Source organism: Bos indicus, chromosome 9, assembly GCF_029378745.1.
Source record: "Bos indicus isolate NIAB-ARS_2022 breed Sahiwal x Tharparkar chromosome 9, NIAB-ARS_B.indTharparkar_mat_pri_1.0, whole genome shotgun sequence".
Taxonomy (NCBI): Eukaryota; Metazoa; Chordata; class Mammalia; order Artiodactyla; family Bovidae; genus Bos; species Bos indicus.
Window position 1 is genome coordinate 85,721,399 of NC_091768.1, and position 21,813 is coordinate 85,743,211.

Sequence of the window (21,813 nt, forward strand, 5' to 3'; positions counted from 1 at the left end):
AGAAGGAAAGACAGCCCCCTCCAGTATTCTTGCCTGGAGAATCCCATGGACAGAGGAGTGTGGTGAGCTACAGTCCCAGGGGTCACACAGAGAGACGACTGAAGCGACTTAGCACATAACCGTGGGAAGAACACAACAGGCAGAGGGAGGAGCAAGTTCGATGTCCTGGCTGGAGCTGGTGGATTTGGAGTACGGAGGAGTCATGAGGTTTATTACATAATCCCGGGGGACAGTGAGCCTGGGAGAGGCAGGAGAGAGGCGCTGGTCAGAGGCACAGATGGGGAGGGTCTTTCAGTTTATGGGAGGATGGAGGCCTTTACTCTGAGAAAGAGGGGAGTCTGAGTAGGGCTTTGGAGCAGAGACACAAGATCTGCCTGGGTCCTAATGGCATCTCTCCAACTGCTGTGTTTTGAGGGTGCACAGGGGTGAAAGGAGGCCACCCAGTAATTGATTTCCCAGAAAAATAAAACACGACTGTTAAATTGCTGTGCTTCATGAATGGAAAAAGTGCAGCCCATTCTGATGAATCAGCATCTTAAAGCCGGGCAGCCCTTTAAGAAGTCTGAGAGCACATATGATATTCCTTATGGGCGTTCCCCTCCCACACTGGGGCAAAAACACTTCAAAAGGTGTCCTGTCCACATCACAGAGAAGAAAGTGAAATTGCCCCCCTTTTTAATACAGCAATTGAGAAGCATAGAAAAGTGTGGGAGGTGGTACGTGTTTTAACGTTCATTTTCTTTAGTGGGAGTATTGCTTTGTAAATCCAAGATCATGGATAAACATGAGGGGGGCCCCGTGAGAGCAAATGCTGGTCTGGGGAACTTTAGATTTCATTGATGAGTAGATTAAAATGTTAGTTCTTTTTTTTTAGATTGAAGTATAGTTGATATACAGTATTATGTAAGTTATGGGTACAAATAGTGATTCACAATTTTTTAAGTTATACTGTATTTATAGTTATTATAAAATGTGGCTATATTCCCCATATTGTACAATATACCATTGTAGCTTATTTTATACCTAATAATTTATACCTCTTAATCCCCTACATCTACATTGCTCCTCCTCCTTCCCCTCTCCCCACTGGTACCCACAAGTTTGTTCTGTATATCTAACTTTGCTTCTTTTTCTCCCATGCAAGTACTAACCAGGCCCAACCCTGCTTAGCTTCCAAGATCAAATGAGACTGGGCATGTTCAGGGTGGTGTTGCTGTAGACGGCTTCCTTTTGTTATTATATTCACTAGTTCATTGTATTTTTAGATTCCATATATAAGTGATATCATATGCTATTTGTCTTTCTCTTTCTGACTTACTTTACTTAGCATGACAGTTGCAAATGGCATTATTTCATCCTTTTTTAATGGCTGAGAGATATGCAGATGACACCACCCTTATGGCAGAAAGTGAAGAGGAACTAAAAAGCCTCTTGCTGAAAGTGAAAGAGGAGAGTGAAAAAATTGGCTTAAAGCTCAACATTCAGAAAACTAAGATCATGGCATCTGGTCCCATCACTTTGTGGGAAGTAGATGGGGAAACAGTGTCAGACTTCGTTTTTTGGGGCTCCAAAATCACTGCAGATGGTGACTGCAGCCATGAACTTAAGACGCTTACTCCTTGGAAGGAAAGTTATGACCAACCTCGATAGCATATTGAAAAGCAGAGACATTACTTTGCCAACAAAGGTCCGTCTAGTAAAGGCTATGATTTTTCCAGTGGTCGTGTATGGATGTGAGAGTTGGACTGTGAAGAAAGCTGAGCACCTAAGAATTGATGCTTTTGAACTGTGGTGTTGGAGAAGACTCTTGAGAGTCCCTTGGACTGCAAGGAGATCCAACCAGTCCATCCTAAAGGAGACCAGTTCTGGGTGTTCATTGGAAGGACTGATGCTGAAGCTGAAGCTCCAATACTTTGGCCACCTCATGCGAAGAGTTGACTCATTGGAAAAGACCCTGATGCTGGGAGGGATTGGGGGCAGGAGGAGAAGGGGATGACAGAGGATGAGATGGTTGGATGGCATCACCGACTCAATGGACATGAGTTTGGGTAAACTCCAGGAGTTGGTGATGGACAGGGAGGCCTGGCGTACTGCAGTTCATGGGGTCGCAAAGAGTTGGACATGACTGAGCAACTGAACTGAACTGAGTATTCCATTGTTATGTATAATATCGACCACATTTTTTTATGCATTCATCTGTTGATGGACACTTTGCTTCCATGTCTTGGCATCTGTAAGTAGTGCTGCCATGAACATTTGGGTGCATGTATGTTTTCGAATTTGTGTTTTTGTTTCTTTCATAAATATACCCAGGAGTGGAGTTGCTGGATCATATGGTGGTTCTACTTTTAATTTTTTGAGGAAACCATATGTGTGTGTGTGTTTACAGTGGGTACACCAGTTTACACTCCTGCCAACAGTGTATGAAGCTTTCTTTTTCTCCACATTCTTGCTGGGACTTGTCACTTGCGTTGTTTTTGATGATGGCCATTCTGACAAACGTGAGGGAAAATGTTAATTCTTTGACAAAGTGAGTTGCTCTTTCAAAAAAGTACATGTTAGAAATTTAAACTGTGGGTGTCATGAAAAAGCCAATGGTGACTTTAGTAAATTCTCAACTTGTGAGCAAATTGAATATTTTCATTCTTGTGATGATTGGCTTGGTGTAGAATGACGTCAGTTCATCTTAGATTTTTGTTGTTCTCTTAGTTCATAAGAAGCCTGTCGATTTATACTGTAACCATGTATGGAATGTGGTACAAGGCAAATCATCTTCACTCTCAACTTCAAGATGTTCTTAATCTAATAAGAGTAAGAACACATCCGGGTGCCTACGATGCTTTTTCAGAGCATTTTCACATTATATTCTTGGAGAACATGAAAATCTCTTATGATGAAAATTGAGCTCGTCTTGAGAGGAAATGATGTAGCTGGGAAAGAACTTGTCTCCCCCGCAAATTGAAATAGAAGTATGGCTGTCATGTCGATTCATATTTTATGTGGTTACATTTGTAGATGGACAGACACGTAGATACATGAATACTCACGCGTGTGCATGGAACAAGGGGAATAATTTTGTGAGGCTGACGTTCTTTAAATCCAATTTTACCTGTACATGACAGATCACAGTGCGGTATAGGATGGAGCCAGATTTTTCTCCATTTACCCCACATTCCCAAGGTGGCCTCAGTGAAGCCCTTAGTGCCCTGATGGCCATTGTGAGTGTCCTGGAGATAAAGAACTGGTCGGAAGAGCAAATTGCAGAAACTAAGTCATGAAGTGTGCTTGGAGGGGGCTGGGTGTGTAGTGAAGGGTTGTTTGGGGACCGCTGGGAGCTTTTCCGGGGTAGGGAGTGAACTGGTTTCTCCCTGACTTTGGAAAGAATCCACCCAGTGGGTGTCAAATGAGCAAAGGGCCCTAAAATAGTCTCCAGTAAATAGGAGCAAACAATTATATCTTCAGCTCATGATAACTCAGTCCTGTGAAGGGTACGTGCCTGTTTCGGTGGCCACAGCACTGCTCTGGTATTTGCTTTCTTACAACACCCGGACCAGTTGCATTCCAGGTGTGTTTTCCTCCTGGTTTCTTTGACTGGGAGCTGACTGCAGAGGATTTCAGCCAGACAAGTTCTGGGTGTGTTTCGTGCCGTTTTATATAAGGCACTGTCTTTGTTTCCAAACACATAATTGCTTTTTCTGTCAAGATATGAGAAGAATGTGGGACTTTAATCTTTAGACCTTAAGGGTATTGCACCAAGAAACTTTATCACCTGTCTTTTAAGTGTGAGAAATTTCCATTGGTTTCCACCCAGATCTATGACCCTTAACATATTGAAAATTATCAGCAATAAGTGGAGATTATTAGGAATCATTAATTCCTGTACATGAAGAATCTTGAAAACTGGGTTCCCTTCTGTCTCTTGGCCCCTGTCCTGCCTCATCTCTGCACTGCCCTGTCAGTCACCCTCTGTAGCGTTTCCTCTGGGGACGGGTTAGGCGGTCTCTGATCAGAGGAACTGCAGCAAGTCCCTACATATGAACCTCCACGTGGTGAACTTTCACAGAGGTGAACGTGCATGCACGTGTGCAGTCACGGTGGGTAGTTCACGTATCAGGTGTACATTGTCACGTGCGTGCATCCTCTGTGACTGGCTGAGCTTTTGTACTTTACTATACAGTATTGTGTAGAGCACAGTAGTACAGTGTCTTTATTTCAAGCCCAGAATGCCAGGAAGCAAGAGTAGAAGCAGTGGCCATATAGTTGGTGCTACTGTACTTTTCAAGGTACTCTATGATTAAAAATGCTTTCTTTATTTTTTGTGCGTGTTTTTTAATGTATTATTTGTGTCAGTTTATAATATAAACTATAACATTATAAACCTATTACAATATAGTACTATTTTGTTATAGCTGATTGTGTTAGTTGGGTACCTAAGGCTAACTTTGTTGGACTTAATGAACTAATGGGACTGATGAATGTGCTCATGAAACGGAGCGCGTTCCTATGGAGGTGACCCACCCTCTCACCCAGTTCATTTGTCAGTGTTTCTAATGATATCTGTCATGTTTGAGTGTTTTGCTCACTAAACCAAATTGCTATTCTGAGTTGGTGGGGACAGGGAGGCTGAGCCTGTGAAAGCTCACCATTATATGTGAAAATGCCAGTGTAGAGGACAGGATGTTATCGACTGAATGTTACCTGGCACCCTCAGGAAAGGGAGAGATCATTTTACTGATTTCCGTTTTTTTCTTCCTTTCCTCTTTCATAGGGAGCTTCCCTATGAAAGCTCAGTTGGTAAAGAATCCACCTGCAAGGCGGGAGACCCTGGTTCAATTCCTGGGTCGGGAAGATCCCCTGGAGAAGGGATAGGCTACCCACTCCAGTATTCTTGGGTTTCCCTTGTGGCTCAGCTGGTAAAGAATCCGCCTGCAATGCAGGAGACCTGGATTCGATCCCTGGGTTGGGAAGATCCCCTGGAGAAGGGAAAGGCTACCCACCCCAATATTCTGGCCTGGAGAATTCCATGGACTGTATAGTCCATGGGGTCTTAAAGAGTCAGACAGGACTAAGCAACTTTCACTTTCACTTCCTCTTTCATTCATTCATATACTTGATAGGTATTTCTCATGTAATTGGTAAGTGTCAGGTGTTGTCCTGGTTGTTCCTGGCCAAGGTTGCAAAAATAAGACCCAGATTCAGCTTTCAAGGACTTTAAAATTTTCCTGGGGACAATCACCATGTAAATAAGTAAGAGTCCCTTTTTAAAAAGATGTCTTAAATGGAAAATTTCAACTATCAAAGTGGAGAGAATATTTTTAAAAATACCCATATGGCAGCACTACAGTTATCAGTCATGGCCAATCTTGTTTTGTCTATACCTGCTCCCACTCCTCTCTCCTTCTCCCATGACTTTAAAGCAAGTCGCAGACCTCGGATTGCTCCATTCGTGTCGGGAGGGTATGATTTACGCTGATGCAGTGGGAAGGTCAGGGCTGTTGTGAAGGATGGGCTGCTGCCTAGAGGATCAGTGAAGTAAAAGAAGGGTGTTCTAGGCAGAAGAAATACTGTGAGATAATAGCGGGGATGATGTAGTGCTGCTTGTAGTTTGATGTGGCCAAAACTGGCCCATGGATCGGACCACGGGTGGAGCCACAGGTGGGGGTCTACAAAGGCAGACAGAGTACAGATAAAAAGGCTTTGGCTTTGTCAGCAGTAGACTGACTGTCAGATCTTCACTGCAAGACATTTATAGTTTTCAAGATTTATATTTTGAAAGTTACGGTGGGTAGGGGGTATAGAGCGGCTTGTAAATGATATGGGATTGGAGAGTGGTTAGATAGCTGACAACCTTGGTTGAGGGCTTGAAACTCTGATAAGATTAGGATGGAGAAACATTTTGAGATATTTGAGACACTGAGAGATAGTGGAGAAGAAATATTATTTAGCACTTATTTATGACACGTTGTAAAACCTAATGACCTCTTAACTTTGGGGCTGAATGAATGACCCTGAGAGTCTTGGCATGGATGAAACAGCTTGATGCTGATCTCTCAGATCAGATCAGATCAGTTGCTCAGTCGTGTCCGACTCTTTGTGACCCCATGAATCCCAGCACGCCAGGCCTCCCTGTCCCTCACCAACTCTCAGAGTTCACTCATACTCACATCCATCGAGTCAGTGATGCCATCCAGCCATCTCATCCTCTGTCGTCCCCTTTTCCTCCTGCCCCCAATCCCTCCCAGCATCAGAGTCTTTTCCAATGAGTCAGCTCTTCACATGAGGTGGCCACAAGTACTGGAGTTTCAGCTTTAGCATCATTCCTTCCAAAGAAATCCCAGGGCTGATCTCCTTCAGAATGGACTGGTTGGATCTCCTTGCAGTCCAAGGGACTCACAAGAGTCTTCTCCAACACCACAGTTCAAAAGCATCAATTCTTTGGCACTCAGCCTTCTTCACAGTCCAACTCTGGACTACTGGAATCCAGAATGAAAGTTTGGTAGATGTGGGGAGTTTGAATTGAATATCAAGGAAGAATAGACAGAGGCATTTGCTAAGGAGGTCGAGGGCTTCCCTGGTGACTCAGAAGGTAAAGAATCCACTTACAGTGCCGGAAACCCAGGTTCGATCCCGGGGTTGGGAAGATGCCCTGGAGAGGGAAATGGCAACCCACTCCAGTTTCCTTGCTTGGAGAATCCCATGAACACAGGAGCCTGCCAGGCCACAGTGCACGGCATCGCAAAGAGTCGGACATGGCTGAGCGACTAAGCAGCAGCAGCCTCAGGAGCTGGAGGAGGAGTTTTGAGAATTATCAAAATATAAATTAAGGGCTGCAAAATTTTTTAGTATTGGGCCATGTGTTTGGTATCCTCAGGTTAGTAAGCCACATGAATTTTTATTGATAGCACTGTTTAGGTATTAGCTGCCAGTTCTTAAAAATATAGAATTTTGGCAACATCACCAAGAAAAAATGTGGTCAGCACTATAACAGGGAATGATGATGAGCGTGATGTTTTCAGTTTGATCAGGTCACCAGGACCTCGAATCTCACTTGCCAGTCGCCCTGTCCTCGGGAGCAGTCCTTGAAAATCAGGTGGAGTCAGGTACATGTCTGACTCCAGGTATACCACACCTGCCAACTCTCTGCTCAAGCCAGGGTGGAGTGTAATTGTTATAAAACAAACTCAAATGTTGTATTGGGTTGGTAATAAAGTTTGTTTGGGTTTTTCTGTAAGGTGATATGGAAAAATCTGAAACAAACTTTTTGGCCAACCCAATCCAAAGTTTAATTAGCATCATAAAAAGAAAGTTCAGGAGTGTTCTGAGACATGTATTTCCCAAATTTTTAGGAATATCATAGATCAGTTTTGCCCCCAGTAGGATCGTGATGCATCCGGTGTGTGCAAACGCTCGTGTCCCCATGGTTACGTGGCAGAGGTGGCCGGAGGAAGGGTAAAGTGTGAATAGTGCTCATCGAAGTCTGTGAATCTATTCTGAAATTCTGACTTCATTCCCAGCCAGCTAGCTCACTCTGCTGTTCTTTCCAATCTATGATTTTCGATTAAGCTCAGGCAGTTTTGGAAAGGAGAGATAAACTGAGTCTCAAATTGTCACCAGCTAAATCCACATGTCTGTTTTAAGCGTGAGCAAAATGTCAAGTTGAGCAAAGTGTCAACGTTCCAGTCTTTTCCTTGCATTTTTCAAGTTCCTAGGGTTCCCGTGAAATGTTTTTTTTAAAGCCACCGATAGCCCAGCAAATGGGATATTTCAAAGCTTTTAATTGCCCAAAAGACCTCATATAGCAAGCACACAATTTAGTAAATCCCTTCAACAAGTTTCCATGACTTAACTATATGACTGCATTAAAATAAAGACCATACTTTGCTTCTCTGTCCAGTAATAATAAGCATTCATGTTTCCTGATTTTATGTTGTATACTTAGCACCTAGCACAGCACTTGGAATTTCATAGGTGTTCAATAAATGTTGTTTGAATTAATGAAATACCCCACTAGGTGCTGATGATTGAAGACCATAGTTTTATGGATCACTTTCTTCATCACACCTGGCAATCATCATGATGTCAAAGATGCTAGCACACACACTCCCCAGGAGAAGGCCTTTTCATTCCATTTTGTTGTAGCTATTCCTGTCTATGGCTTATAAACTGAGTTTGTTCATATTTATATCAAGCTGTTCAAATCCCTTTCCAGGAGATAATTAGAAATTACTAGTTCATGCATAAGATTTTGGTAATAACATTTTTGCTAAAATATCTCAAGCTTTTCATATCCTTGAGTCAAGCGGGCTATGTTGAGCCTGCAGGAGGAAGAGGAGAAGGAAAAAATGCTTCTGTTGTGGCTTTAAACTTATTCAATCACTGATGCCATTCCCCCCAAAGGAGCAGAGAGGGACCACAAGAAGAAGAAAAAAAACGCAGGGAGGGCCTTTGGGGAGCATGTGGATTTAGGGGTGAGCTGAGGAGGAGGGTGAAGGTCCTGAAGAGACCCATGGGACTCAAGAACAGACTGCAAAGTGGACCCCCAGGGTGCAGCCTGGAAGACAAACTCCACCAATGACTTTCCGACTTTTGGCCACAGAATCACTAGAAGATATATTTTATTAGTACATGGTGATCAGGTACAGTTATATAGGTACAAACAGATACATAACTGAAACAAATGTTGCAGGAAACAGTCCCCTTTCTTCATGGGATGTTGCCAATACTTTCTATTCTGTTCTGTGCTCTTCTGTGCTATGCCCTGTCATTTAAACAAATGCTGGTCTCAAATATATATCTGAGGATCCTGTGGTTATTAAGGACTGTGTCAATCCGAAGCTAGAAGTGAATCAGCAGCAGCCATAGTTTTTAGATTCTGAAGGTTGGTGGAGGGTCGTGGGCACTGTGGTGGCTGCTTCGTGGTGTCACTGATTTACCTTGTTGGCATGAGTTGGTGCCCAGACCCCCAGCACGTCCAGGTTCTTCCAGATCTCCTTCAACTTCTGGAGGTCCTGAGTCACTCAAGGAGCTCCAGCTTCTTGTGGAAGTCACCCATGGCATCAAGGTTAGAGTTGATGAGAAGCAGGTATGGATTCCAGTTGTCTTCCCGGTTCCCATGCGCTCGTGTTTTGTCCTTGGTCTTTCACATCCAGCTTCCTGCATAACTGCCACCCTGGCCAACCTATGGTGACTTTAGGCTCAATACTTGGCACAGGCAGCAACCTGTATAGGCAGACTGTTGTATCAGCTTCCAGTCCCCTAGCAGTTGTGCTTCTTGGATCCAGCCTTGAGTGCTAATGGGCCATCATCTGCAGGGTGAACACCACTACGGCTGCTTGTTCATTGGAGAACAGGAGAGAACTTAGAACTTTTTGTTTATACTTGTGTTTATCTAATTTAAAATGCCTATTTTGGGGTGTATTTTTCATGCTGAGTAGTTGCAAATATTAATAGGTATAATTTATATTAAGTGCTTAGAGTTGTAAGTAGTATTCCTAAATAATTACATTATGTCAAGAAGGTTCTTTGAGGATGAGATGGTTAGATAGCATCACCGACTCAATAGACACAAACTTGAGCAAACTCCAGAAGATAGTGGAGGACAGGGAAGCCTGGCATGCTGCAATCCATGAGGTCGCAAAGAGTTGAATATGACTTAGCGACTGAACAACAAGGAGGTTCCATACACCAATTTTTTTTTCAGGTATTTGTTCCCCAGACCTTTGAACACCATTGCCTTTAGAGGCATTTGCTGAGAGAGTGCTGGGAAGAAGGAAGTGGCCAAGACCACCAGCTTGTGAGACTGCTCATTCTTCAGGAAGGGATTTATGTTAACTGGAGACCACTGATGCATAAATAGTGGGGGCCCTGAGCACCAGGATCATATTTGCCAAGATAAGAATTAGACATAGGCTCTGGCAAGTTCTGGGTGTTTTGAAGGGAAGAGTGTGGAAGATGTGAAATCAGCCCTCCTTCAGCCACCTGCCCTGTGGGTGTGCCCCCAGGGCCCTCCTCACCACCAGCATGACTTAATCTGTCCCTCTAATGTATGTTTTTGGTTGTTACGTGTCAAAAACTTTCCTGATACAAACTGCATTTCAGCTCAAACCATCTGCAGAAATGCTGGGAGGGATACCTTGGAGAAAAATAACTGAGATCAGTTATTATAGATTCATGGGCTTCCCTGGTGGCTCATATGGTAAAGAATCTGCCTGCAATGTGGGAGACCTGCGTTTGATCCCTGGGTCAGGAAGAGCCCCGAGAGAAGGGAATGGCAACCCACTCCAGTATTCTTGCCTGGGAAATCCCATGGACAGAGGAGCCTGGCAGGTTGGAGTCCGTGGGGTCGCAAAGAGTCAGACGTGACTGATTCAGTGAATTTCTCCAGAATGGTATGGCAGGGTGGGAGGACAGAGCTGGTGCAAACAGCCTCATAGATTCAGTGAGGCTGAACGAGGAAACTGAAATTAAAGTCTTGTTTATGGTATAGCAGTTTCACCTGAAAGGTTGCTGGAAGTGTTTATCCCCTCAAAATCTTTACACAAACTAATTAAGAGTATGAATGCATTGTTGAAGTCATTCAAGAAATCAGGGTTTTATTGTTGTGACTTCTTTTAGTAAGTTTATCCTGTAGGGTCTGATATATTTATACTGATGGATCTATCTCTATCCCTCCCCCAAACGATAGTGAGCAGTGTAAATATGGCATGTAATTTATATTTCATAACATATATCGTATATGTACTTACTGTTATAGACAGAAAAGATAGAGAGGCATTAAATAAATGAGCCAGGAGTCTATTCCCTTTCTTCCCCTCAACTCTGGGGATTCAGAGCAACACATTGAGTTTTCCCTTGGGGCTCTGTCTTTATAGATAGATAAAATAGCAGGACCACAAGTTCATTTGCATTCATTTGCATTCATTTGCATGTAATTTACATACAGCAATCCAGAGTACTTTATGCCTCCTGATGTTTTCAGAGAAGTTTTTTGCTTTTGCTTTTTCTTCCCTTAAGGTTTGTCAAGATAGTCTAAAGCATAAATGACATCTGGGGAAAGGAGAGCAAGAACAGCAAAAATAAAGATACAAGTGCCTCAGTTTTCGTAATTCTTTTAGTTTCACATTTTCCAGAGACAGAAGTACATCGGGATAAAAATTCAGAAATACTATGGAATGAATTGTTGAGAGGACAATGCTCTGTTTCTTTTCTTCTTAACTGTAACAGAAGTTCACCCCATCTGAATGGTTCAGTCCAATGTCCCTTATCTCTGTATTTTTATGTTGCTCGTATAAAAAACATGGGTTTGGCATAAATGTGTGCCATGGTTTCATGGGGAAATAACACAAGTTTGTCTTCCATTGAGCTGACACTGGTAGTGGGACCCAGATTTAAATTAAGTTCATATCAAGTGAAATGGATGATCGTATGGAAGAATGTTGTGCTTGCTTTTTTGGGTTTGGTTGATTTTTATTTTTATTTTTTAATCTTTTTGCCTGCACCACACGGCATGTGTGATCTTAGTTTCCCTACCAGGGATTGAAGCTATACCCCCTGGGAAATCCTGTGACCTGGTTTTGTACTAAGAACTGGGAAGAGAACTTGAATTTGCTTGTATCATTTTCTTCTCTTTTCTTTTTAGACAGAGATGGGAAAGTCTTGTAAAAACATAATGTGACACAAAATTTCACAACTTACTTTAAAAAGTTTATTTTGAGGAAATAAGATTTTTCTCTATTCCTAAACTTGAACTAGTATTGCTTCAGCCTGTGCGCATGTTAAGTCACTTCAGTCGTGTCTGACTCTTTGTAACCCCATGGACTATAGCCCGCTGGGCTCCTCTATCCATGGGATTCTCTAGGCAAGAATACTGGAGAATGTTACTATGCCCTCCTCCTTCAGGAGATCTTCCCAACCCAGATCTTCCCAACCTGAGAGTCTTATGTCTCCTGCATTGGCTGGCGGGGAGATTCTTTACCACTGAGCTGCCAGGGAAGCCCGCTTCAGCCTAATGCATTTGAACCAAAGAGGAAATATAAGAAATGAAACATATTAGACAAGTAATACACTCTACAGCAGAAACTTCTAGCACCTTAGAAGAAAAATAAGGAAATCTGTTTCAGTATTTTAATAATTGTATTTCTTATAATAAATACCAAGTTTTATAGTTTACAGTCATACTGTATATTTAGAAGTTTATTTTGTGACATCAGTTCCTCTTGGCATTAGCATTGTGGGGTGTTGAATCAGACATGAACTTCACATCCCCCCCAAAAAGATAAACTAGGTGTGGTGCTATTGACACAGCAGCTGCGTTATTTAAATTCCCTACAGACTAATGTTGCAAATATTTGAATTGAAGTAGATATTTTTACTGAACAAGTTTGTACTATCTCAAGTAAGAACAAGTTGACTTGGGGATTCCCTTGCAGTTCAGTGGTTAAGACTCCACTCTTGCAACGCAGGGGGTGTAGGTCCAATCCCTGGTCAGGGAGCTAAGATCCGACATGCCTCATGGCATGACAAAAAAATAAAATAGATAAGCAACAAGGATTAAAACAAACAAACAAAAGAACAAGTTGAATAGGAAGGATGCAAAGGTCTTCAGATAGTCTTGAAAAAACCTGCATTTGGAGTGGGTAAAGAGAAATTCATCATGTCGTTCCTTGGTTCCATGTGTTTGGGATAGAAAAATTCCATTCTGGAGATGACAGACAAGACGTCCTTAAAAAACACATGTGTGGGATTTCTATCATGGTCCAGTGGTTAAGAATCTGCCTTGCATTGCAGGCGACACAGGTTTGATTTCTGGTGGACGTCCCATATGCCTTCGGGCAACTAAGTCAGCCACAGCTGGAGAGTCCCTGTCCTGCAATGAAAGATCCCGCGTGATACAGTGAGGATACCCAGTGCTGCAACTAAGATCCGACCCAGCCAAATAAATATCACACATACACACTTTAAAAAGTTTTTTGGCACTCAAAGGATCAAGACTGATGCAAGTGATAATTATGGGGGCTCGCTGCACATCTGGAAAGCGATTTGGGAAAACATAGAGTCAGTTGTGCCACCCTGTTCTAATTTATTATCTGCTGAGCACCAAGTGAGGGGTGGACATCGCAGGGTGTGAGATGTTTGCTGTCTTTGGCCTGAGTCGAGTTGAACAGCTGCTTTCTTCCTCATAAGCAACAGATATTTCCCAGGCCCCAGAAGTTTGGGGGAGTTCCGAGTGATTGGAAGTGAGGGAAAGGGAAGCAAACTGTTTCACTAGTGGGAAGGAAAGTTTAACTAGCAGCTTGGAAACTTTTGAAGTGAACAGTTGGCTTTGAAGATGTTCTAGGATATACAAGAGAGGACAGAGAAAGGAAAGAAAGCAGTTTGAACAAAAGCTCTATAAATAAGTGTTTTTACAGTTTTTTTTTTTTTTAGATGACCTTGATGAATTCAAGAGAACAGTAGTTGATTGGGATAAGTCATACAGTTTATAAACGTGAAAGCTGCTTACTTTTGAGAAGCCAACAATCAAGATGGGAGTACAACTCAGTGCCTCTGAATGAAAGGGAGAGAAGGGAAGAGAGAGATGAATTTTCATTTAGAACAGCCAGCTCTCAGGCAAGTGTGTAGCTATAACCACCTGCCTCACACTTGATGCAGAAGTTGTATGTGGTCGAAGGTGGCAAGTATGTTTCATTTCCTTGGAGGGATGCAGTAGAAGTTTCTCGATGAGGATGTCATCATACTCTAGTGTGTGTGTGTGTGTGTGTGTGTGTGTGTATTAAGTTGCTTTCAGTTTGACTCTTTGCGACCCTATGGACTGTAGCCCACCAGGCTCCTCCTTCCATGGGATGTATCAGGCAAGAATACTGGAGTGGGTTGCCATTTCTTTCTCCAAGGTATCTTCCCAACCCAGGGATCAAACCCATGTCTCTTATGTCTCCTGCATTGGCACGTGGGTTCTTTACCCCTAGCACCACCTGGGAAGCCCCAGAACTCACTAGAGACCAAGACAATTCTAAAGAACCCAGGGTCTGCCAGGAGTGCTGGTGGCTATGGGGAGTGGCAGGATCAGGACAGGAACTCAGAAGGTTGGGTTCTCAGGTAACATTGTTGCAAGTTCAACACTCACTTAGAAGGAGGCTGCTGGATCTTTCCCAGTATGTACTGGGGGAGCAACCTAAGAATGCTTGAGGCTTTTGAAGAGAACTGGGAAATGAGGGCTTTGTGTCTTTGAGGTGTAAGCGAACATCCTGGGTCAATAGAAGTCAGACAGTCTGATGTTAGAGGTGGCCCAGAGGTTCCCTTCGTCCTTGGAACTGTCCAGATGCTCTGTCTGGCCTAGGCAGCAGTGGGCTTGGGTGGACCATTCCTTTACCTCACTGGCCACTTTGCAATCATAGTCCTGGCTGTCGGTAGCTGGTGTCCAGAGTAGATGCTCCCATGGGAGCAGCTCTTCTGCCCGCAGTCTTTCCTAAAAATTTCTTCCAGTACTTTCTCCTGGTGGTGGGAGAGGGGCAGCTGTGCTAGAGGGGCTGCCCGTGCTCTCTGGCTCCTCTGGCCCTCCTGGTGGGCAGACCTCAGCCCCTTTCTCCTCCAGGCTGGGGTTGGGCAGCAGAGATGAAGGGGCCTGAAAGCCAGGCCGGGTGAGGGTGGGGTTTATTTGTAGAATGGGTGATGAGGGTGGCACGCGTCATTCTCAGGGGAGAGCGACCCGGTCTGATCTCTGTTTTGCAAGGTCCCTTGGGTGACTGGATCAAGGCCAATGAGGCCAAGTGGGGAAGGAGACAAGAAAACCCAGTCAGGAGGTGGTAGGTTTTCAGGTTGTGGTCCATAGGGCGTGTACTGTTGGTTCAGACGAGTCAGAACAAACCTCGGGATCATAGTCTGATTTATGATGCCGTTTGTCAGGAACCTCGCCTCTACTGAAAGCAGTAAAGCGAGGACTTCAAGGCTGGCCTCCTCTGTGCATTTCCTCGTTGGCTGACAGTGGACTTCTATTTTGATCCCGTGTTATTTCCCTGCTGGAAATTTGACGATGAATGTTTTCAAGGAGGGGCAGTAGACTCTGGCCACCCCCCTGTGTCCATCCAGCCTGTCGTCTCAAACGTGAGGGAATGACCTGTCCAGACACGTGCAAACATCTTAACTGTTTTTGCAGAGAGCTTCCCACCCCTGTGCCATACTGCAGACTTCGAGGCCATTACCTCAAATATAGAACATTTTATTAGTAAGAAAGGAAGCATCTTTTCTTAAAAAAAAAAAAGAAAGAAAAAATCATTTCTTTCAATTTCTATTTCCCCACTCGGTCAGTTCTGTGACATTGGTGAAAGCAGAAGTGAAGTAGATGCAGTTGCTTGCTCTGACCTGAGCATCCTGACTAGAGCCTTGCGGTCTTTAGCAGAAAGGCTTTTGAAGAACTTTTAATTCACAAACCCTGCCTGTGTCTAAGTAAACGTGCTCTGCAGTCTTAGACACGTGCTGCATGATAGGTGATGGAACTGTGCAACGGGCTGGCCAGTGGTCTGTCCCAGGCAGTGTGAGTGCGTCTTTTCGGTTGTCTAAGGGTTGTGTTTTCCTCGGTTGTTTTGGTAGGGTCATTTGTTCATACCGAAGGAAGAACCCACTGGGAGGTGAAAAACGCCAAGGGAGATACTTCTCGGAATGAATGAATGAATGAGTAGAAGAAATGGCATAATCTACAAATGTACACAGCATCACTCTGTGTGCGTGTATTTAGGAATCACTTCCCCTGAAGGAAGACGATAGTCTGAAGTATTATCTTGTAGTGAATACTATTAGTTAAGTAAAGCAAGCACTTAACTTGTGTGTCAGAGCTCTGTGAGGGACCAAGCTCTGAGTGTGTTACATTGCTTCATTACTCCTCATGGGGAAATAGCCGGAGATTAGGAAACGTACCTAAGCTGATGAATTGGAAATGGCAGCAGAGATGGGTGTAAACTCGAGGGTTCAGACCCCACAACTTCTGGGCCTTTTCCCTGAATGGAGGGACAGACTATTTCCTTATATATTTAGGTGAATTTGTACGTGTCCTCTTGCATCTGTGCTTGAATGACGTAGAGAACAAGAGTTCCCACTTTCCTGAGCATCTTATGGGAGGTGTGGTTGAGATGTGTCCCAGATGTAGCATTCCCTATTGGCTCCTGAATTCTCAGCTTCCTGCCAGAATTCCTCGTGGGAAGGGTGTCCTGGCATGTGGATTCTTAAAAGCTTCCTTGGAGGTTCTAATTGATGTGCCTAGTCGCTCAGTCATGTCCGACTCTTTGCGACCCCATGGACTATAGCCTGCTGGGCTCCTCTGTCTATGGGATTTCCAGGCAATAATACTGGAGTGGGTTGCCATTTCCTTCTCCGGGGCATCTTCCTGACCCAGGGATCGAACCTCGGTCTGCTTCATTGCAGGCAGACTCTTTACCATCTAAGCCACCAGGGAAGCCTGCCAATTGGGCATTAGGGAACCTTTGCACTGACAGTGTTTATTTCTGGGGATTTCTTGGCCCTGTGAGGCAAGCAGGGGTGTGGGTTAAAACCATGGCCTAGGCATCAAACAGTCCTGAGTTGGGGACCCGGCTTCTTTGCGTGGTAGCCCTGGAACCCTTGGGCTGTGGCTCAGCTTTTTTGAGCTGCTGTTTATTCATCTATACAGGGAGAAAAATGTCCGAGGGGTGTCCGGAGGATTAGGAGATGTTGTGTGTAAAACAGCGTGGCACACGCCCACCACTTTAAAAATACCAGCTGTTATTGGTATAAAGGCTGCACAGAGGAAGACTAGAGGATGCAGGGCGTTTGCAGATGGACTGACTGCCTCTGTTCTCTTCCTGTTTCTCCCCTGCTCTCCTCACCCTCAGGACGGCTCCCTGGGAAACATCGATGACCTGGCTCAGCAGTATGCAGATTACTACAATACCTGCTTCTCCGACGTGTGTGAGAGGATGGAGGAGCTGCGGAAACGGCGGGTTTCCCAGGACCTGGACGTGGTGAGTGGGATCCCGGGAATATGCACTTGCTCAGCAGTCTCCTCCTGGTCCAGCGTCCCCTCCCTCCCCTTCTTACGCTTGTGCGTGGATCATTTTGCTGCACTACTTTGAGATAAAAGAATTCAGATCCCCAAAGGATTAACCCAGATCTGTGGATATCAGACAATAAGTCTGATCAGTAGGGGCAACAGTGATCAAATTTTTGTACTTAGGAAAATATCGCATTTTTATTTAACTCAAGAGGAAAGGATATTTTTACGCGAGACTGATATACACTACATTTTTACTGACTCTAATCCAAAAGGAGGTCTAAGCTTGTTCTTTCTTTTCTTCCTTTGTTTTCTTCTTTTTGTTTTCAACAAGATAAAGTTTAAAGAAGCAAGAAACCATCCTAATTTCTCACCTAGTAATAACCCACATGGGTGTTTCAGCAAGTCTCTGTTGGGGGCATTTTTACATCAGCTATGTAATTCTTGCTTTTACACTTAATATTTTATTATAGTTCTGTGTTATTAAGACTTCTTTGTCATCACCATTTTTCATGGCTATGTTCCTTCTCTCAGGTGCATTGAAATTCATGTGTCTGTTTTGTGAAGACCTTTATGTGTATGGTTAGTGGAGAATTTGAAGTTGCATGTGATAAATAGTAAATAGTTTAGGTCCGTATAATCTATGGGCTTCCCATATGGTGCTAGTGGTAAAGAACCTGCCTGCCAATGCAGGAGACATAAGAGATGCAGGTTTGATTCCTGGGTCGGGAAGATTCCCTGGAGGAGAGCATGGTAACCCACTCCAGTATTCTCGCCTGGAGAAACCCATAGACAGTGGAGCCTGGAGGGCTGTTGTCCACAGGGTTGCAAAGAGTCAGACACGACTGAAGTGACCTAGCACTCACGCATGCCATAAAATCTATATATCTGCCAGTATTTCCATGCTGTTGTTGTTTAGTCGCTGTGTTGTGTCTGACTCTTTGTGACTCCATGGACTGTAGCCCTCAAGGCTCCTCCGTCCATTGGATTTCCCAGGCAAGAATGCTGGAGTGGATTGCCATTTCCTTCTCTAGAGGATCTTCCTGACCCAGAGATCAAACCCATGGATTCTTTACCACTTAGCCACCTGGGAAGCTCTTTGAGTAACAACACCTCCTGCCTTAAAAAAAAAAAAAGCACACCAATTCTATTGAATCCTTATTTATTTTGTGATTTTCTATAATTATTTTATTACTGATTCCTTTTATAAAAAACGTATTATAAAAACCTATTGGATAAGGATGTTACAAAAGACCTATTGGATAAGGGATCCAACAAGTAGTTTAGGTACTGCAACTGTTATATTTCATAAATACATGATTCACTTCCTTTGTAGGTAAGATGCTGGTGCTCTTATGCACTTTCATTTTTTTCCTTAACTCAATCCACCTAAATGTTTCGTATAGCATAACTGTCAAATAATTACTGATCCTTTTTCCTCACTGATTTAGTATTCCACATGGGTGGGAGTTGGTATAATAGAGTCAACTGAGACTCAGAAGCATCAGTTGGGGGCAGAAAGCCATCATCCCGGGAGCCTGGCACCGTGGCCCAAGCAGGCACCTGGGTGTCATTGTTATTAAGGGCGTCTTTCTTATAACTTTGTCCCCTGGCCTGTGTCAGTGGGAGAGAGGTGTTTCTTTTCTTCTAAGAAAGTATTCTCATGTGGGAAAAGACTTTTAAAATTCATTAGGCTATCCTGCTGGGACAAGGTTGATGCTTTTTCCTTTTGGCAAGATTGCAGCCAAACAATAACCTAATTATTGCACTGAGTTCTTGAATGTTGCAATTTTGACATTGAAAAATAGTCTGGTAGGATACTCTGTGGCTTCCTAGGACCAAGCAAGGAAATGACGGCTGTGAACTGGCAGATGATCCTTGATACGACACTCAACTGTTCTTCCCCAAATTCTAGCCAGTTAAGAGTTGGGGTTTCCATAATTATCCCACAGTGTTTGGGAAGCTTGGAGAGCAGCTTCTTGGTAGGAAAGGAAGCCTGCCTGGAGGTAGGATAAATAACTTTTTCCCATTTCGACAGATGGGCCTCATTTGGTGTGCTCTGTTCCAGAGCTTCAGAAGACAGTATGGGAGAAAATACCACAGGAGCTAAATTAGTTCTCATCAGAGTTGCAGGAATGTGATGGTGGGTAACATTGATGGGAGCCAGTTCCAGCCAGGCTGGAAACTCTTCATCCTTTCAACTGTAGTTAGTGAGAAAAGTAAGATCCAAGTCATCATATTCAGGTTCCCTTTCTATGAGATTCCAGACAAGTGCTAAAGACCAAGTTAGATGCCACATGGTTCTCCATTATTCAGGAATCCATAAGCTGGAGACTTAAAAAGCATTAAAAAAAAAAAATCTTTTGGCTTCTCTGCATGCTTCTTCAAATATTAGTTCCTTGAAAAGGAATCGAACCCAAACCCCTTGCATTGGTGGCGAGGAGTCTTAACCACTGGACCACCAGGGAAATCCCTAGAAGTATTTTAAGGTCATCATTCAGGCCATGCTTGCAACTCTGGTGACCTGGGGAAAGCTTCCTCTTGAAGTGATTAGCTCGTCACAGATTGAGTCCTGATGGAGAGCGATTTTCTTAAAAAGCTGTAACTTTCAGTCCGTAAGGCTCTCTTTCTTGCATCAGATTTTACCTGTAACTTCTAGACTTTGAATTTTGCCTTCAGACAAGTAGGCAAATTTCTTTCCTGCTCTGCTATTGGGGCAGCTTTGAGTCTGAGCACCTGCAGTGTAAAGCCTTCTTTTCTGGGCTAGTAAGCAGCCCTGTCAAAAGCAGAAGTGAGATGACTTGGAGAAGAAATAATCCACGGACAGCACTAAGAGGGAATAGTAACACATTAGGATTCTAAAGCATTTTCTAGGGGAAAAAAAGTAACATCCAGCTTGTGTTGTCTTCTGCAGAAAAAGTCATTAGAAACAGCCTGAGGATGGAGAGTTTGGTGATGGTTTAAACAGATCTTTTGGGTTTGTTTAATTTTAAATCCTCTGGGTGAATTTGGGGAATTGAGGAAATGTTCTATAGATGGAACATATTTAGATATTTCTTTGGCTTTAAAAAGTCCAAAAACATGCAGTGTCCTTTAGAGCTAATTACATACCAACTGGAGAATGAACAAGCCCAAAAGTCACCCTTCCCATAGAGATGCTTGACTTAACCCTGAAAAATAAAAGGTTTTGATAATTATGTTAGTAATTAACTTTCTGGACTGGATATCAAACTACTTCTCCAGGACCTAATCACCTGGCCCCTGACTGGAATAAAGCACTCACTTGATAAAGTGTTTTGGGGGGCCAGTTATTTTAGATGGAGGTAACAGAGAGAGGACAGATGGGTGAAAATTCAACAGCATAAGCAGGGATTGTGATTCAAATGTATAACTATGGTGAGAGTTTTTATTTAGCACCAAACGGGCCCTAAAGGGACTGTGTATTTGGACTGCAGCCTTTGCCTCGGCTGGGGATCAGGACATTAGCGCTCTTGAGCAGCAGGGAAGTTGACCGTATTTCCATACATTTGGCACATCCCTGAGCACCATGTGTGTTTTTGGCTGCAAGAAGCTGCATTTGGAAATGACAGCAGCTTCCCAAGTCCATAATGGGCTCCTCTCTAGTGATGCTAAGTCTGACATCTGTCATAGTGACAGTGGCCAGGAGAGAGACACTCTCGAGGTAGCCTCTTATTACTGGCCACGTCAGCTTCCTTGGCATCTTTGAAGCTGAGTCTGCTCGGATGTTAGCAGGAACAAGTTTGTGTGGTGGTTGGTGTAGCACAGCCCTGATGGAAAAGTTACCACTGCAAAGTGGACCCTGTTCATGATGCTGGATCTCCATGCAGATTGTTAACACATCTGTGGGCACCAGGACCCGGGAGCCCAGGCGAGATGCACCCAGGTCTTTAAGGATCGGGAATATAAATACAAATATTGCACATTATCTCAGAGGATATCAGAATGGGATATCAGAATCATTGCTGATGGTGTAGGGATAATTCTGGGGCATAATTATTGTTCCTTGCGATTTTCATAATTTAATCTTTCAAGGTATAATTCTGGACTAAGAGGCAGTGAATGTGGTACCTGTCATGACTAGAGATGATTCTTGGGGCTTCCTCAGATTCTGCCATTCCCACTCCAAGCCCAGGTGGAGGTCCTGGCCTCTGTGGTTGTCACAGTGGCAAGAGGGTGAGAATCACGATGGCAAGATGGGGGACTCGGGGTTTAAATTCTGGCCATTGTACTTAGCCGGCGAGTTGTGTAACCTATCTAAGTTTCAGTTTCCCCTTCTATAAAATGGGATAAAAATATCTCGTAAAGTCGTTACCAGGATTAAATGGGGAAATTGCTATAAAATACCTCGTCCATCATCGTAAGAGACCTGTTAACTGCCTATTTCTTTTCCTTCCCTTTTATTCCTGGTCCAAAAACTCCTGTAGTGATGCTGGAGAGTCTGTGATTCGTACTTCATTAATATTTATTCATATGAGTGCAGAGATTTCTTTTAGCTTTTATTTTGGGATATTTCAAACATATATAAACAGCATAGTATAACAAACTTCCTGTGCCCTTCAGCAGTTACCAGCATCCTGACTTCTCCCTTTATCTTTACTCTTACGCCTGCTTAATTATTATTTTTTTGAAAGTTTCTTGTTTGTGAAGTACAGTTTACACATTGAAATGCAGGTGTCTGAGCTATCCAATTTTGCCAAGAGGGTAGTCACGTCACCCACATCCTGGCATGGCATAGAACACAACTGTCACCTTGCAAAGTTTCCCCACGTCCCTTC

At 43.6% G+C, this 21,813-nt stretch overlaps 1 protein-coding gene across 2 annotated transcripts in view; it reads left to right on the plus strand.

Annotated features, from left to right (window-relative positions):
- Positions 1–21,813, plus strand: part of SASH1 (SAM and SH3 domain containing 1) — a 190,015-nt gene that overhangs the window by 24,883 nt on the left and 143,319 nt on the right. For both annotated transcript variants that reach the window (XM_070796327.1, XM_070796328.1), the window contains exon 2: positions 16,860–16,988. In XM_070796327.1, coding sequence (XP_070652428.1) covers positions 16,860–16,988 — 129 coding nt within the window. The remainder of the gene's footprint in view (positions 1–16,859; positions 16,989–21,813) is intronic.